The sequence below is a fragment of the Vespa velutina genome, chromosome 2, assembly GCF_912470025.1.
Source record: "Vespa velutina chromosome 2, iVesVel2.1, whole genome shotgun sequence".
NCBI classification, from domain to species: Eukaryota; Metazoa; Arthropoda; class Insecta; order Hymenoptera; family Vespidae; genus Vespa; species Vespa velutina.
Window position 1 is genome coordinate 13,343,512 of NC_062189.1, and position 19,035 is coordinate 13,362,546.

The 19,035-nt window shown below is 30.0% G+C and overlaps 2 protein-coding genes across 22 annotated transcripts in view; one reads left to right on the top strand and one right to left on the bottom strand.

Moving 5' to 3' along the window:
- Positions 1-15,310, top strand: part of LOC124957757 (E3 ubiquitin-protein ligase PDZRN3-like) — a 161,067-nt gene extending 145,757 nt beyond the window's left edge. For all 3 annotated transcript variants that reach the window (XM_047515041.1, XM_047515042.1, XM_047515043.1), the window contains 6 exons: positions 9,535-9,903; positions 10,310-10,480; positions 10,892-10,990; positions 11,115-11,150; positions 11,242-12,687; positions 13,235-15,310. In XM_047515041.1, the coding sequence (XP_047370997.1) occupies positions 9,535-9,903; positions 10,310-10,480; positions 10,892-10,990; positions 11,115-11,150; positions 11,242-12,687; positions 13,235-13,579 (2,466 nt within the window). In that variant the 3' untranslated portion in view covers positions 13,580-15,310. The remainder of the gene's footprint in view (positions 1-9,534; positions 9,904-10,309; positions 10,481-10,891; positions 10,991-11,114; positions 11,151-11,241; positions 12,688-13,234) is intronic.
- A 444-nt stretch (positions 15,311-15,754) lies between these two features.
- LOC124957755 (MAP7 domain-containing protein 2-like) overlaps positions 15,755-19,035 on the bottom strand; it is a 97,319-nt gene continuing 94,038 nt past the window's right edge. For all 19 annotated transcript variants that reach the window (XM_047515040.1, XM_047515037.1, XM_047515035.1 and 16 more), the window contains 2 exons: positions 18,334-18,590; positions 15,755-18,233 (listed from right to left, as the gene is read on the bottom strand). In XM_047515040.1, the coding sequence (XP_047370996.1) occupies positions 18,220-18,233; positions 18,334-18,590 (271 nt within the window). In that variant the 3' untranslated portion in view covers positions 15,755-18,219. The remainder of the gene's footprint in view (positions 18,234-18,333; positions 18,591-19,035) is intronic.

Sequence of the window (19,035 nt, forward strand, 5' to 3'; positions counted from 1 at the left end):
TATGTATAAGGGTGGACAGAACTGAGGAGAGAGAACATCTCGCGCCGCAACAATGTCGATGACAACGGCAAGTTATGCGAGCTATGTGACCACGACCATTTCGTCGGATGGTCACGCGGTAATACCGACCAATAGGTATGTTGTTCGATGAACCCTCATGTATCTCGTTCTCTCTCTCTCTCTCTCTCTCTCTCTTTTTCTTTCTTTCTCTCTGTAATGTCCCTCTCTCCCTTACCTTCTCTTTCTCTGGATCTCCTTGAACGTCGATAGAGATAGAATGGAATTCCTGATTGATCGATAACTTAAGTACTTACTACATACGTCTTTGATCATGTCTATATTCTTGAACATATCAAAGAGTAAAATCAATAATAATTATGATCTATTATATTATTATCTCTTTTAACAAATGTTTTTTTTACGTTTCGTATTATTTCACGATTAACATATTCGCGTATTATTTCAGAGTTAATATATTCGCCGTTTATCCGATGAAACTCACTAATTGATTATTCTATATAATTTCAAAGAATCATATTAAAGTTTTATAATTGAATGTTACAATTCTTTTTGTTATTTACGATGTGTGCGAACAGAAAAAAAAAGTATTGTTGCCTCGATATCACGCTTGTAATCATTTGTTTTTTTAAATTAAAAAAACAAAAAAAAAAGAAGAAGAAGAAATGAAAAGAAACTTTTAATGTTTGATGAAAATTTATTGTAAATATTAAAATTGAAAATTGAAAAATTATCGGTTTAAATACGTTAAATATATCTTTTTTTTTTTTTTGGAAACAACGAATATAAAGAATTTATTGTAATATTTTCACTAACTTGTTTATTTTAAATAATAACTTTATATTGTATTGAATAATAATTTAAAATATAGAACATATTGGTATATCATGAAATAATAATAAAATTTAACATATTTAACGATAAAATTTAATAAAATGAAACGAAATTAGATAAACAGATTAGCAATAAAAATTTAATATTTAATAATAATGTCCTTTAAATATAAAAGAACATTTGAAAAATCTGTTCGATACGTGAATGATTTAAAAACTGCCATAATCTTTATACTTAAACCTGCATTTATCTATCGATTTTAAAATGACGTAGGACTAAGTTACACCGTTATATTAGAGCTAAAAATTATGTTTTGAATTGACGTGGGACTATGTTATATTGTTATGTTCAAATTAAAGATTTTCAAATGAACTTAAAACTTCATTATCGGTATTAATGTTTTAATAATAAAAAATTAAAGGGACGATAAAAATATCCAAAATTATGTTTTAAATTGATGTGGGACTATGTTATACCGTTATGTTTAAGTTAAAGATTTTCAAATCAACTTAAAACTTCATTATCGGTATTAATATTTTAATAATAAAAAATTAAAGGGACGATATTACATAAAGAATATTACTAATATAATAAAATATCGATAATAATCGCTTTGTATTGTTCAAGTTAACAGAGATATTTATATTAGTATTCCAGTTAGAGGAAACACATGGCATCTCTCTTTCTCTCTCTCTCTCTCTCTCTTTCTCTCTCTTTCTCTGTGTGTGTGTGTGTGTAAATTTCTGTATGTACGTCGAAATTATAGAAATTTTGTGGTAGCGGGCATTGATACGTGTACGAACAAGCTCATATATACCTTGATGCAATCGAGTGCATATCGATTAATGCAGTTCGCTTTATTACTCGGAGAATCGAGATTCATCGATGTGACGTGACTGTTGCACGAAACGCGATGAAAGCCTGTCAACTATATTACACTAATATAGAAGTGTGTTCCATTCAACTACGTAATATCGCGTTCTTTTGATCTTCATTTACGGAACAGACCATTTAAGAATGCTATCGATCGTATATCTACTATCGCCAGCATTCGTTATGTAACATATGTCTGATTTGATAAACGATATCGTTCGACAAGGAAGATTTAATGAGACGCATAGTACAGAGAGAAATCAACGTACAGTTTACATAACATAGATTGGACGCTATTCACTATGTGTTTGTAAACACATCGTCCATCGTTCATAGAGATCTCGTCTTCGTTTATTGACAATCGTTGATTGCTTGACTGCCATTTTGCAATTTTGTATTAATCGATACATTCATCTAATAATATTTTACGTATAACAACAAACGTCTAAACAAATGACACGACGAAATTCATTTTTTCTTTTTTTTTTTTTTTTTTCGTATTTAGCTTGATCATAACATTTTATAATTTAAATCGAGAATTTATTATTATTTTAATCTCGTAGAAAATTTTCTAAATTGATTGCGAGACTTAGGATGAATTTTAAATATTAACGGAATACAGTTACAACGTTAAAGTTTTCTCTTAATACTCTCTTTTATTCATCAATAATTATTAGATACGTATACATACGTACTTACATTTAATAAGAGTTAATCGAACGATACGATACAATGTGGGCTTATTTATGTGTAAATGCGAAAATTTCGAATAATCGGGGACTTCGTATATGTGTGTAAATATAACGGGAAAACGGCAATCCCATTGATCGAAGAAACATTCTTGTAATTCTATTTATGGTCGACGGTGAAATGTATTTCGACGAGTTAGGCGCTATAAAATCCTACGAAAGGCACAAATGCATTACTCGAGATGGCACGCGTTTAAATTAACCGAATAACGTGTTTCTACATTTCTTCATGAAATGTAGTAAGTACTTACGTATACCGCAACGTTCCATCGACTTTTGATGTTTGAAGATAAATCTCGAAACATTATTTACTGGTAGCAGAAAACACGACGCTCGTAAAACTAAAAGATAAGAGGAAGGAGAAAAGTAGTGGTGGCATTGAAAGAGAGAGAGAGAGAGGATAGGGAATTTAATCTTATCTTTGCTCACTCTTTACGTTGTTTTCTATTTTGAAAATTTTTCTATTTGAAAAATTGTTTTCTATTTAAAAATAATGGGATCATTACACGCGAAATGACTTCTCGGTTGAATAAAATCATTATTCTTTGCCACTTAATATCGGAATTATCGTGAAATCTGTCAGATACAATTTTGCACGATTAATGAAAAAAAAAAAAAAAAAAAAAAAAAAAAAAGAGATGAATATTGTTTTAGACACAAATATTAAATATCTTTTTAATAAATTTTTTAATATTTCTTACCTAAAATGGATTAAAATACCAATCGGTTCGATGATAAAAATTGAGAAAAAAAAGAAAAAATAAATAAAAAGAAAATTATTCATAAAATACAATAAACTATATAACTATCCAATTAACCAATGATACTTGTTTTATTTAAATTTAAATATCAAAAGTAGACAAAGAAATTAAAAGAATAAATGAATGAACGAACAAAAATAATAATCAATATTACTTCGTATAAAAATTTGATCCCTTTAACGAATCGAATTAAAAAAAGAATTTTTTTTTTTTTTTTTTTTTTTCTTTACTCGACAATGTTATAATGCCAATGAAATGAAAATGTTAATTACTTTATTAATTGTTAATTATAATTGTCACTAAAGAGTAATGTCATTCGTTGATTAACAAACGCAGAAAATACAGGGTAATAGTCAAATTAGATCTGGAAATGCGTTTTATACTCGTACATACAAACATATATATATACATATATATATGTATGTTATATATTGGGGATAATAATCGAAATCTCCATCCCGTATATTTATTAATAGTAATAGTGTTAGTATTCACGAAGAGGGAGATTTCTCGTACAGTGGTGTACAAATAATAATACGGACAGCTCGCGGGAACGAGCCATGGAGTTAGGCGAAACGCGATAAGGTATTTTAAATTGCCTGCCATCCATCCAACACGATTCCCTGTCCGCTCTTGACGGCTGTCAGAGGTGTCTCTATCGCGATTGTCGGTGTCACGTTGCACGAATGGCGCGTTTCATTTCGTTCCTCTTCCTCTTCCTCTGAGATAAAGAGAGAAAGATAGAAAGATAGATAGAGAGAGAAAATTTAAGAGAGAGAGAGAGAAAAAGAGAGAGAGAGAGAGAGAGAGAAGGGACGATCCATGGCCCATTTCCCTCGTTACCGCATGTTTTCTTTTTTTCCTCTTTTTTTTTCTTTTTTCTTTTTTTTCTATCCTCTTTTTTTTCTTTTTTTTTTTTGCACCGACGATAGAGAAATACAAATCCAAAGCTCGTCAATCTCCTTGAAATTTCCCGATCGATAAAACGATTTTATTGCCACTTCACTTTCGCGCGGATTACTTTTGTTAAGGAAAAAAATAGAATATCTATTTCCCTCTTACCAAGTTTTATTTTTTTTCTTTTTCTTTTTTTTTCTTTTTTTTTTTTTTTTTGTTTTGTTTTGTTTGATTTTATTTTCTCGTAAATCCAAAAGAGAACATTGACCAAATGTTGATTTCTTATTAATCAACAACTGGTTTTGACGTATAATCAATCGAATTAATCAGAAATATTCTATTAAATTCACGTTATATGAGATAATAATCTCGTCATGATATCGTCAGTTTCGAGAAAATTATGCCGTAATTTTTATAAATGTAAAAAAAGAAAGAAAGAAAAAAAAAAAAAAAAAAAAGAAAAACAGAAAACATTGTCAAATGATAACACGAGACAACGTTTTGTGTGATAATTACATCGAGAGATAGAAAATCGATAGTTCTTCTTTCTTTTTTGCGGGATGAGGCATGGGAGGAAGGGGGATGTTATAAAAATTTTGTAGTCTCATCAAAGGCGAGATATGAACTCGCAATAATTATGGGCGATGAGCGTTATTAACGTATCTCGTCTGTTCGTTTAAACGAAATTATGGGCCACGCCTATCATCGTCATTACCATCATAATTGCATCGTGTCGTAGACGCTTATCGATCGTTCGTCGTTAAAACGATTGAAACGATTCTTCTCTATCTCTCCCTCTCTCTCTCTCTCTCTCTCTTTCTCTTTCTATTCTCTTCTCTCTTCTCTCTCTTTCTCTCTCTCTCTATATTCTCCTTTCTCTATCTTTTCTTTTCTCCTCTTCTCTCTTTTATCTTTCTTTTTCTATCTCTCATGAACAAGGAAAAATGCTCTTATCTTTCCTAATCGAGTTTAACAGTAGATACGTCTGAAAAGGGGTGGCTAAAGTCGGCCCTTTTATCCGATCTCTAGAACGACGAATCCCGCAGCTTTGTCGACGTCTATTCCTCGTCGAAAAGAAGAAAGAGAAAGTACTACTACGTCGGAACATCGCGTTAAGTTTCGATCTCATCGCTCCCTTGAAGCTCTTGAGCAACAAATGGAAGACATCAAGATGCCAAATCACCGTCTGAGCCTAAGAACGAAAATTCTTGCTCTGCTTTTTAAAATTCTTTTCAAATAAAGATATCTTGTATTTTTTAACACGTCCCTTATCGTGGATCTAGAATTTATTTCTAAATTTGTAGAAAATTTTTATTCGATATTAATAAGTAGATATATAAATCGTATATATACATTGTCTGGAGTGAACTATCGACATTTCGAAATTATAAAAATCTTTTTTGAATCTTACGATTGAAATACATTCTTCGCAAGTAATGTTATAATTATAAATATATTAAAAAAAAAAAAAAAAAAAAAAAAAAAAAGAAAGGAAAAAGTATTGAAGATAAAAGTTCTTTTTTTTTTTCTTTCTTTCTTCTTTTTTTTTATACTCATCACATATCGTTGACATGCATCATTCGTGATTTGCAAATTATTCTTCGGCGACTTTGTTAAAAAAATTTTTCATCGTACTCTGTATAAATTTGTATATTTATATATATATATATATATATATATATATATATATATATATATATATGTATATAATATGTATATATATATATATATAAAGAAAAAAATCGACAAAAAAGAAAAGATGCTTCCTATTTATTTCGCTTATTTATAATGCTAATTAAAATAGCTCTTTAACAACTATTATCTCGGAGTAAAAAAGTTATTTCATTTCATGTTCATCCTCGTAAGCTTTACTTAAATTACTCTATAATGGTGCCTGTAGCATGTAGCATGTAGAAAAAAAGAAAATATAGCGATGATGTATATTCCTTGGTCGTTTGTTAGTTCTTAGGTCTCACGATATTTTCAAGCTTTTTTCCGCTTCTACCTTTTGTAAAATACGGAAGAAACTCCGTTAAAGTTGGTCGGTCAGTCGTTTGTTCATTCGTTTGGACGGTCGGTCGGTCGGTCGGTATAGTAACGAACGAATTTACGAATAAATTTACATCCCAAGCGAGCTACCAGTACCGTAACGTGGAATTTATATCTTAAGTCTGATTCCACAAGGCAAATGTTTCGTCCAATATGAACATCGTCCTCATCGCCCTCTTCGTCGTCCACCTCATCGTCCTCTCCTCGTCGTCGTCATAGTTATAATTCTCTTCTTACTGGAGAATCCTGGAAGATATTAAAATTTATGCCGGTTATTAATATTTCCTTGACTATCTGCGGGCTAGCTTAGTAAAACACGGCATCTTCCTTTGATGGGAGAGAGTTAAAAAAAAAAAAGAGAGAGAGAGAGAGAGAGAGAGAGAGAGAGAGAAAAGAAAAAAATAAACAGGACAATGGAAAATAACAAAGTTTTCTTAACTCTCCAACGATAGGATAATTAAATCATCGATCGTGACGTGATACGTAAATTTTATCGAAGTTGATCAGAATTTTTATGATTAATTAGAAAAGAAGGAAGGTTATTTAATTATTGATTGTTAGCGTTATTATTTATATAACAATGCGATAACGATTGATATCAATTTAAAAAATGTATTCAATATTTAGAAATAGATAATAAATTTCGTTGTTTCTTTCGTCATAATAAAGATATTATATATTAAATATCATATGCGATATCCATAATAATATTATTCGTTTGGATGTACGATTCGAATGATAAAGATCATTTTACTCTTTCGCCATAGCTCGTCTCTAACTGAAAAACACCCTTACCCTATCTATTCGCTCTTTGTTTTTTCCTTGAAAGCGAAGCAAAGAATGGGCAAAGAGAAAGTACGCGTGAGATAGGTTTCTGAAGAGATTTATTCGCGGTATATTTAACCCTTCCACGATTTCACGAGTACGCGCGATTCTTTATAGAATCTCGAGTGTAGTCGAAAAGAAGAGAAGAGAAGAGAAGAGAAAAGGGGGAGGAGAAAGGAGAAAAAAAAAAAAAGAAGAAAAAAAAAATAAAAAAAGAAATCTCTTGTTACTCAAAAAGAAAACGAGATTGGTACACGGAGTTTCTGTATCACGAGAAAATAGCTAAATACACGTTCTTGCATACGCTTTATTATTACTTTTGTTAATTATTTTCTATGGGGAAAAGCCGCGGGAGAACGTGACAAAGGAAATTCAAGCATGCAATACGCGCCGCGTACCTCCATAATGTATATAGAATTGTATATAGTATGTACCGCCCAACTCTTCCATTATATGTAAAACAATAAATCGTAACTTACAACAATGTAGAATGCGACACGGTGTAGTAGCTTTGAAAGACAACTTTATCAACCCTTAATATATTCACAACGCGCATTCGAAATCTTTGTAGATATATTCATTTTAATATTAATAAATAATAACAAAAGGCAAGAAGCTATTCGAATATTTCTTTCCTTTTCTTTTTCTGTTTCTTTCTTTTTTTTTTTTTTTTTTTTTTCTTATCTTGTTTTATCAAGCAAATTGATACGATTATTTTTAACGAACCTATTTCGAAAGTAGACATTTTTCTTTACAATTCGATTTTTCTTATTTATTTAAATTTAAATTCTTGACAAATAGCCAAACGCTATAGCGATACGATCGAACGATTAAATATCTTTAACACGAATAATGGTTTTTTTTTTTTTTTTAACATTATTATATTATAATGGAATTTGGGAGTGTAATCTAAAAAAAAAGAAAAATAAAAAAAAATAGAAGCTGATCAAAATTACTATTCCATTTTTTTTTTTTTTTTTTTTTTTTTTTGTTTTCTTTTTTTCTTTTTCTTTTTAGACATTCCTTGCTAGAAACGAACGGAGATAGTAAAAGAGAAAGAAAAGAAAAAGAAATTGTGTTCGACGGAAGCATGATTAGAGAGTAACACAAATCGGAACGCGTCGAGCACTTTAAAGAATACAAAGTACCTCTGTTCAATTTACTATCCTTAAATCCAAGCACTTAGTGACAAATTAAGTCCCACCTGCTACCCCTCAGAATATAAACGATCCTTTCGTGCCTTCTCGAGCGAGGGTAAATGTTTGATCGGACATTAGCTTGCCCCTCGGGGAGGAATTAGGTTTAATTGGAGATACGATCGGTGAATATTCGACTATTTAAAAGCCCTTCCAGTCCGGTTGATCAATGACCAACGATTACGGCGCATCGTCCTAATTCCGTGGTTGCGCTGTTCGATGTTTAGAAATCGTCGAGGCTAATTCGTTCCTCTCTCTCTCTCTCTCTTTATTTATCGATCTATCTATTTCTACGTATCTCGTATCATGACATTTACGGTAAGCACGCACAATACTTGGCTATTTAATGTATTCAAACATTACCAACGAGTAAACGAGCACGATGATAAAAAAAAAAAAAAAAAAAAAAAAAAAAAAAGAAAAAAATGTATCCGAAGAGAAAACTCAATAGAATCGAACGAACAATTAAATGTGCGCGCATCTGCAGTCGGATTAGTAGTCGCTGGGAAATTCTTCCTTTTTTTTTTTTGCTTTTTATTTTTCGTTCTTTTTTTTTTTTTTTTTTTTTTTTTTTTTTTTTTTGGCTTTTTTTCTTTTCCTCCCATCCATTTTCCCTTGTTACCATCGATTTCAATCTGTCGCGAACATGCGTATAAAATGTTCGCTTTTCGTTCGATTTTTAAATTAGACGACGAATTGGTGAAATGTTTTCGTTTAAAAAAATTGATACTTCTTGTTTTTCGATTTTATATTAGCAAAAGGTTGTTGCCTATGTCGGACTATTTCTTTCTCCCCCCTCCCCCACTTCATCCATATCTTTATTAAATATTCAATGAAAATGACAAGTTTTCTGATACACTTTAAATTTATGTGAAAACATGACACAAGATGATAGATGTACACAACGAAACGATACAGTCATTTTACAACAACAAAATTGTCAATAGCTAATGGAAAATGTTATTTCAAAAATTATATTACACTTTTATTTACTATTATACGGTAGTTTAAATTCCGTAATCCAATAAATTAAATGCAACAATGGCCGATTGATTTGATACAATGGCGAAGTCATGTTTTCACATGGTTTTTGTTTATTAATAATCGCTTTATTAATTTTATTAATTTTAAATAAATTAAAATATTTGTAATGGAGACAAAATAAAAGAGATCCAATTTTCGGCAATCTCTTTCTCCAATATAATTATAATTATTTCTTATTTTATTTTACTTTCGTTGTAATCGATTTTTCCTTTTCCTTTTTTGGTTTTCTTTTTTAATTTTTTTTTTTTTTCTTTTTCTTTAATATCATCTTTTTAATCATTTTCTCAGGTGAACGGACAAGATGTTTCTAACTCGAGTCACGAAGATGCTGTACGTTGCTTTCAATCGGCACAAGAACCGATCATCGTTGAGGTCCTTCGAAGGCAGCCCTCATCTCATCAGCAACAGATCGTTCACACGCCATCGAGGGAACACGAGAGATCGAGTCACGGAAAGAACGATGGAACGACGAATGAGAAGGAAACGAGCGAGGACGAATTCGGAAAAGAAAATTCTTGTCCTTTGGTATCGACTGCTGTTCAAACTGATTGGGCTGGTTTGGTAGAGGAAGAAGAATTATTATCGGTACCGCTTGGTACCGAAGAACACACCAACGACAGTTTCGAGGATTTTCTTGCACATGACATAGACTTCGAGGTATTTTTATCGATTTTTATTACAAATTGTTTATATATATATATATACAAATATAAAATATTATATATATTTATATATAAAATCGTTTATACTAGTTTCAATTATTTAATTCTTATAATTTATATCGATAATGAACTATTTATAAAGTGATTAATTAAAAAAATTGAATGCAAGATGTTCGTAAATCCTTTTTTTTTTTTTTTCAATTACTAAAATTATGAATTTTTAAATAAATGCAAGAGTAGATTTTATCCCATTTATCGTATATCTCAAATCATCGACATTCTAAAAGACAGATTCATAATGTTTCCAATTTATTTAACTACAATCGCTAGAATACAATAATAGTTGGTCTCTTTTACTTCTCACTTTTGTATTTATCTAAAATCTTTCCTTTAATTCATAGGAAGTAACGTTACGTAAAAGCGGAAGTGCAGAAAAGCTCGGTCTCACAGTCTGCTATAGTTCTGGTTCCGGTAGCGAGGACGCCGACACCGAGGTTTATATTTCAGAAATAGTTCCTGAAAGTTTAGCAGCCCGTGACGGCCGGTTACGGGAAGGTGACCAAATCTTGCGAGTAAGTACGACTAAAATTCAAGAACATCACGAATTTCTCTGTTTAAATAACTTCTCTGCAATAATACTGAGTATATTTTATTATTTTATAAAATGATAATATATTTTTTTTATCATATATATGATAATTAAATATATATATAATTACGAAGATAATCGATTGAAAATATTAAAAATGAGACCACCCTGTATAAAATATCAACATCGAATTCTCTTTAATCCAAGTACTCTTCTTTTTAATCCTTTCAAGCTGATTATCATTATTATTTGTTACAAAATCTCTTTGAATATCTATATATTCTATCTTTTTTTTTTTGTTTCGTTTCTTTTTCATTTTTATTAATTTCTATTAAATTATTGTGCTTTGATCGTTATTAATTATGAATTAACTTTTCTATTCTTCGTGTAACAGGTGAATGGAAAAGATGTAGCTAACAAGGAACAAACGGAAAATTTATTCGCCGAGACGAAGAACGCTGTGACTATACTAGTCAGTCGATGTCTTTACCAGGTCCGTTTTGATATAATAAGATATTTTACATAATTACAAAATTATAATGTAATTTTGATTCAATTGATTCAATTCATCTTGATGTTTTTCTTTTTTTTTTACTAAAATAATTATTATCTTACAGGATGATGAATACGACGATAGGCGTATTTATCAACAGGTATATATAATAACAATTTAAACATTTTCTATATATTTTTTAATTAAAAAAAAAATAATAAAAACTAAAAAAAAGAACATTATTTCTTTAGGGCTCACCGCCATTGTCACCGGAAAATTTGCCAGCCTATCAGAACAGCATGATCGAACAATTAATACGACAACAACAACATCAGCAACAACAAACGGAAGAACATACCAAAGAAACGGAAGGGAATTTTTCAACGTTGAAAGCTCCACCTCCTATTCCATCTCATATGCAACAGCAGCAACAGCAACAACAACCACAGTCACCGCAGCAACAACAGCAACAACAACAACAACAACATCAACATCAATTACCGACTCCACAACAACAACAAACTCCTTCAATATTTTCAACGACCTCATCTTCCACGTGTTCTTCGCAAAACTCACAAAAATCAGGTAAGAATGCAACGTCTCCGGCTCACCACACGGAAGATAGAAAGCAATGGATGCAGGACGCGTTAAAGGATTGTTCAAAGAAAATCGAAAACCTGTCATTGCGAGGTCAGCAAATGGTACCTTCTCAAACGACAATAAAACTCGTAGAAGCGTATTCAAGTCACGTATGGAGCGAAACCGAACATATTTATGAAACGATACCCGAATCTGATAGCGAACCTATCTATTCCTCGCCTTACGAACATCAACATTGGACGACGCAGCAGTTACAGATGAATCATGGATCAAACTCTCAGCAGGTACAAAATCATGGGAATCAAACAAAGCTCTGGCATTCCTCCTCGAAAAGTAATAGTTCTGGCGAGGAAAAAGATAGTTCGAGTGCTTATAATACAGGAGAATCTTGTCACAGTAATCCATTAACATTGGAACTTCATCAGGGTGAAAGAGATCATCATAAGAGCACTCTCGTTCTTTGCCCACCGAAAAGTACGAGTAGTCAACATTTACAACAACAGCAACAGCAGCAACAACAACAACAACAGCAGCAGCAGCAACAGCAGCAACAACAACAACAACAACAGCAACAGAAAATGGGCTGTAATTGTCCTATGCCGATTATGTCGATGACGTCTGGTAAACAAGGTGGTAGGAGTCAAACTACGAGAAAGAGTTCGTCTCATCATAAGGATCGAACGGATTCCAGTGGGAGTACATTACCTGCTGATACTATGTATACGAATGTAGCTAATCTCCAACAAACTATGCTCTTGCAACAACAACTTTTCAAACAAGCTTTAAATAGAAAGAATCTCACAGCGAAGGAAACAAGTGGTGCTAGAAAGTCCAAGTCTCATGGTAACTTTCAAGCACCGAATCTCACGCAATATCAGTTCGTCGGTAGCCAACAAGTTTGTTCCTCAGCCGCTTGGATGCCACCGGAAGAAAAGTGCGAGGTACAGATGGAGTGGAAAGTTAAACGAAGAGCCGATGGTACCAGGTACATCGCTAGACGACCCGTTAGAAATCGGCTACTCAGGAATAGGGCTCTTAAAATATCGGAGGAACGTGCTGGACATACAACGGAGGATGAAACCATGTCCGAGATGAAGGTAATAAGGATATGTATACATACATTATATATATATATATATATATTTATTTATTTATTTATTTATTTATTTATTTATTTATTTATTTATTTAATTATTCATTTCTTATAAATATAATTATAATTAAATTATAATTATATATATATGTATATATATATATACTTAATTATAATATATACAATTAATTATAATTAATATATATATATATAATATTAATATATTATATTATAATATATATATATATATATATATATATATATATATATATATATATATTATAATTTAATAGTTTATTATATTTATATGTATATTTATTTATTTATTTATTTATTTATTTATTTATTCATTTCTTATAAATATAATTATAATTAAATTATAATTATATATATGTGTATATATATATATACTTAATTATAATATATACAATTAATTATAATTAATATATATATATATATATATATATATAATTATAATTTTTATTTTATTATCCTAAACGATCTTCTTCATGTCTCTTATGTTATACCCTATTGAATTTTTTCTATTACAGGTTGGCAGATATTGGACGAAAGAGGAACGCAAAAGGCAATTAGAAAGAGCGCGAGAACGTAAGCAACGACAGCAAGAACTGATGCTGCAACAACAACAACAACAGCAGCAATTGCAGTTGCAACACAATAACGATCTTTTAATATGCGAATATAACGAGGATAAGATAACTAAGAAACCATTGAACATCGTCGAATTGAGTCACAAAAAGATGGCACGCAAAAAGACTACTTTAGACGACTTTACTACGGTACAGGAGATGTTGGTTCATGGAAACAGAGTCGGTGCAAGTGGGCCCGGTACTGGTGGCAAATTAATGGGATTATTATCGGTTACCACGGTGTAATTGCTTCTTCTTTTTAAAAACTAGATTGTTCGCATGAATTGTGCAATAAACCTATGTGCGCGCATAAAGATGTATATCTATGAAAGAAAATTTTTTACAGATATAGAAAATCAAACTAATTTATCAGAATGACGTATTACGATGATATCTTTTTTTTTTTTATCATCGTCTTTCTTACCTTTACTTCTCTCAATTTTCGTTTGTTAAAGACAAATTGAAATTTTTCAGATATATATATAATACGATCCAACTGCCCTAAGAAGTATATGTGTAATCTGAAAGAAAAAATATTGAACACATAACTTTAATATATATCTCTTACTAAATTATCTTCTAATTTTCATATATATATATATATATATATATATGAAACGATCTATCATGATTAATGATTTTCTTTAAAATTACACGCCTAATAATGTCGTTGAGATATGATTGATATGTCTCTTTGTACGATAAAGATTATAATAAAGTGTGATCGATGTTCGTAGATGAAAAAGCGTTAAAGTGTGATAACTAACGAGGAAGTATGAAAATGAAAGAGCGTAGAATCGTACCAAAATGATGAATAGAAATTAAAAAGAAAGAAAAGCAAGAAAAAAAAAGAAAAAAGAAAAGGAAAAAAAAAAAAAGGAAAAAGAAAAAAAGTAAAAAGAAAAAATTCATAATCATCTCACTGGAAGTGTACTTTGCGAAGTTTTGCTTAATGATTTAACTGAACTTGAAATGATTTAACGTGAATCTTGTAAATATAAATAGTTGTACGTTGATATTTCTAGATCGATTTTTCACAACTTAATGAAATTTTAAGTATAAACCTGTAGATATGTATTATACACGTATTAAACGTATGCCGATACGATGCTCCTGGAGGCTTGGTTCTTCTCAAAAACAAATTCCATGTGGTAATTTGTTATTTTGTTTTTTGTTTTTTTTTTTCTTTTTTCTTTTTTTTTCTTTTTTTTTTTTTTGTTAACTCAAAACAAGCCGTTGTATATTTACTCGACGTTGTGCATTGTTATAATCGGAGATTATATATAATATAATATATATTGTGGGACATTAAAACAATTTCTCCGCTTATTCTCGTGGGAATCTCAAAGGAAATTTATATTTCTCGTGAGATTTCGTAAGAAATAATGATTCTTCGCAAAAACGTGTACAATCTCTAATTTTTTATACGTGTGTACATTAATGCACATAATGTACATTTGCTCTATGAATTATCTTCCGTTTAAGATTATTTTCGACTGATACGTACGTATGTATCTATGTATGTATGTATGTATGTATGTATGTATGTATGTATGTGTGTATGTATGTATGTATGTATGTATGTATGTATGTATGTATGTATGTGTGTATGTATGTATGTATGTACTTACGTATGTTAAAACGTGCTGTGCAAAGTAACGGTAAACGACAAATCACTTCTAATCGTACTAAGCGCATACATTTATTTCCTTACGGATACATGTATGTACGTATAAGGATTGATAAGGATTATATGTAATTCTGACTTGAACCGTATCAGATGCGATCTATCACAGTAGGCATGACATGTCTGTAATCTAGATTAAATATTCTTGGCAAAAGCGTATTCAAACTCTGAAAGAATTATCAAATAAGCTGTGTTTTCTATGTAGATGCGCCGTAATAATTCTAAATATGTGTAATATAAATAACGCTCGAATAAAATATAAGATATTGATATACGGATTGCAAAATGCACATGCAACAGAGTCGTTTTTTTTTCCTTTTTTTTTTTTCTTCGAACGAAGAGAAATCGTTTTTCGTATTATTATTTTTATTGTATCCCATAAACTTAAATTCCCTCCCCCCCCCCCCACCCCACCCCCCCAATTTATTCCCGTAATTTTCACTTTTCCTTTCTCTTTAATTATATATTATTACATCGGGCATTCGAAATATTACGCGCGTCTATGCATCATTTCATAAATGAAATATAACAATAACAAAATATATATATATATATATCATAAATTATGCATGAAATTTCGTATTAATTATTTATTACATATAAGTATTTTTATACAATATGAGAAGTCTTCTTAGGTGGACTAATAAGAACCGGCAATATTTAGTATTTTCATTATTACGTTTAGAAACATTCGTGTTGCATTCGGAACATTAAAATTACGTATTTTTTTTTTCTTTTTTTTTTTTTTTTATTATAGAAAAACTTTAATACAAAGAGATATTGGTTTTTTTTCCTTTTCCTTTCTATTTTTTTTTTCCTTTTTTTTTCTTTTTTTTTTAAACGGCGACAAACATAGGACAAGCATATTTAACGAGAGAATTCTTTTTAAATAGATTAAGAAAAATAAATAAACTTTATTACAATAATTATCCTTAATAGCCAATAAGTAAGAACAAGCATATTTATAGAGCCAAAATTAAATAGTAATGACTTTATAAATTTTTTTTACAAACAAAATTTTTCCATTCTTGTTTTTCTTTTTCTTTTTAAGCGATATATATTTTCTTTAAAAGACAAAGGAATTTCATATTTCCTTTGTATTTGGATGATTTAAATGACGCGGGAGCTTAATTAAATATTTGTTTAATTAGCACTGATCTATGTCCTCCAATACTAAGTACATACTATTGATATATCGTTAACTGGATTATATTTGAAAAAACAATTTATTTGACTGTAACAAATACTATATTAAGCCATATTGAATCGGGCTTATTTGTTTAAAAATAATAATAATAATAATAATAATAATAATAATAATAATAATAATAATAATAATAATATTAATAATAATATATATGTATACACACACACACACATATATATATATATATATATGTTGGTGTTTTATAATTAAATATCATTGCCTACGATCCCTCTTAAATTGATTAAAATATTTTCGAAAGGAGGATAGTAAAAAAATTAGATTAACTTTCATAAAAGTATTCTTATAAAAGGGTAAGGGTTCATTGAATAACAAACTGTACATGAAGTTTCTGCGTCGAAAACATTATTTCTGTCTTGGGAATAATTTCTTTATTTCATGCTATTCAGAAATTAGAATAAGAGAAAGTGGATTAATTTATAATACCCATTATAAATAAGCTTGCAAATCCCATAATATGGTGCACCTGCAATATCGCAAGTATGAAACATAAGGCATATTACTCTCATATTCATTTTATAATGCTATACTACAGTAATAACAAATAACTCACATCGTGAATATAAATTCCAATACCTGCTCAATAATGCATGATAGCATCACAGTACACTCTACTATCGTAAATAGCCACTGGAATAGCAAAAAAATATACTTCTTATCTTTTTCTTCACATTTGTTACTCAAGTTAAAAAAAAAAAACAAAAAAAAAAAAAAAAAAAAAAAAAATCACTAACAATGTTGACATTTGTATCCATTTGTTCAATCAAGATACGATCTCTACATTACCTTTAATAACTATATAAAACTCAATGTAATATTGTCATTATAAAAAGTTTATATGTTAACATATACAACAGTGGCTATTTTTATTAAAGTAATAATCATCCTTACAACTAGATATTCATAATGAACTGAAAGATATCAGTGATATAATGAATTCTAGTTGTATCATTATGATGGATGTATAATATGGTACCGATAGTGAGCTTTCAAAAAACAAGATATGACAAACACAGTAAAATTGCTTGACTAGTGGAGCGCGCACTCCAAAATGTAATATGGAAGAAAAGTTATTTTTTCTATCAGCTCAAAATATCTTATTATACACAGTAATTCTTAGGCTGTTTTTCCTCTATAAGATAATGTACTATCTATTATGTAAGAGAATATTATTAGTGATGTTTACCCTATTTCTTTGTTCTTTTGGCAGATTGGGTGTTATTAAACTCATCATGCATATTAATTATTATTATATTTTTCTTTTTTTTTTTTTTTTTTTTTTCCTTAGTTTTTCTTGTGCTATATTCGTCAAGCCGTTTTACACACTTGGTTAATCACTTGAAGTTCTACTATCATCGTATCTCAGTTTGTGTTTTGCATGATTATATTTTTTCCATTCGATTTTCTATTAAACGTTTACTGATTGTGAAACGTCAATGACAAAATAAGGAAAGGGCGCGTAAATGATTCGATGGAATTCAGTATAATGTTTACATGTATCTCGAATTGTACGTTATGAACAAGTCTTATTTTTTTCATATTCTTCCTCCTCCCTCCTAGCCCTTCTAGTTCTTTTTTTTTTTTTTTTTTAAATCTTTCAATGGATTTCTAAAAACTCACAAGTTGATATTTTCTTCTTTTTCTTTTCTTTATATTGTAGAATTACTACGACAGACTGGGTGCTCAGAATCGCTGTTGCATATTATTGACTAATATTATATATTATTTTACATTTTCATCGATAATAACGTTAAAAGTTCAAAGATTTAAGGGCAAAATAATTTTCCCTGAACTATAATATTCCTTCCTTCTAGCTGGGATCTTCATTTTCTACACATATATCAAAGCGCTTATTTACATTATCGTAAACGACGTTATCTTGAATATATCCATTGCCACAGACACACTGGACACCGAATCCAATTTTTTTTATTCTTTCTCTCGATAGCTCACCAGAAGATTTTTAAAAAAATCTTAGGACAAAAGATCTGCAGAATAACGAGTAATTAATAAATTAATATATTGTTAACAGTTATGTAATATAAAATAATATATCAAAATTAATTAGCGTTCTTCATTATGTCATACCTGACATTTGATTGCTCTCTTGTTGTTTATTATTCACGTAAGCATCTTGGAAAGGATTGATGTTGGCATTAGTACCAGCAGACGTAAAGGTATTTGCCATAGGTGTAAATGGTATGGCTGCTGGATTCAAATTCGAGTTGAGCGTGTCTTCCTTGGCCATGTTGAGCGTCAATTCAAGCGTTGGACCACTACTGTTATTACTCAGAGTATCGAATTCTGACAGGTCTAACAGGCTGTTGGTCACGTTGTTTTGTTTGCTATAAAATCAGCCAAAGGAAACATACAAACTCTAAATAACAGCTAACTGCTAAGCACTACGATTTTAAAAGTATTATATTGTTACATCAGTTGAGTTTACAGTGACTACGATAATCATAATGACTAATGTTAAGCCAATTGCAGCCATTTCTGTAAATATTTGTCCATTAATACTCTACCAATAATAATAATAATAATAATAATTCTTCTTTCTTTCTCTTCAAAGTTGAAGCACGTAAAGTGTAAAGTAAAAAAGGAAAAAATGCTAAATGCCATTAAAAGAAAATTGAAAGAAAAAAAGAAAAAAGAAAAAAAAAAAGAAAAGAAAAACAAACAGAATATAACAATTTTCTATAAAATAAAATACACATATCGTCTTAGCTATTTTGAAGTACCTTTACATATACCAATATAAAGCTGACAGGTTCGATATATTTACAAAAA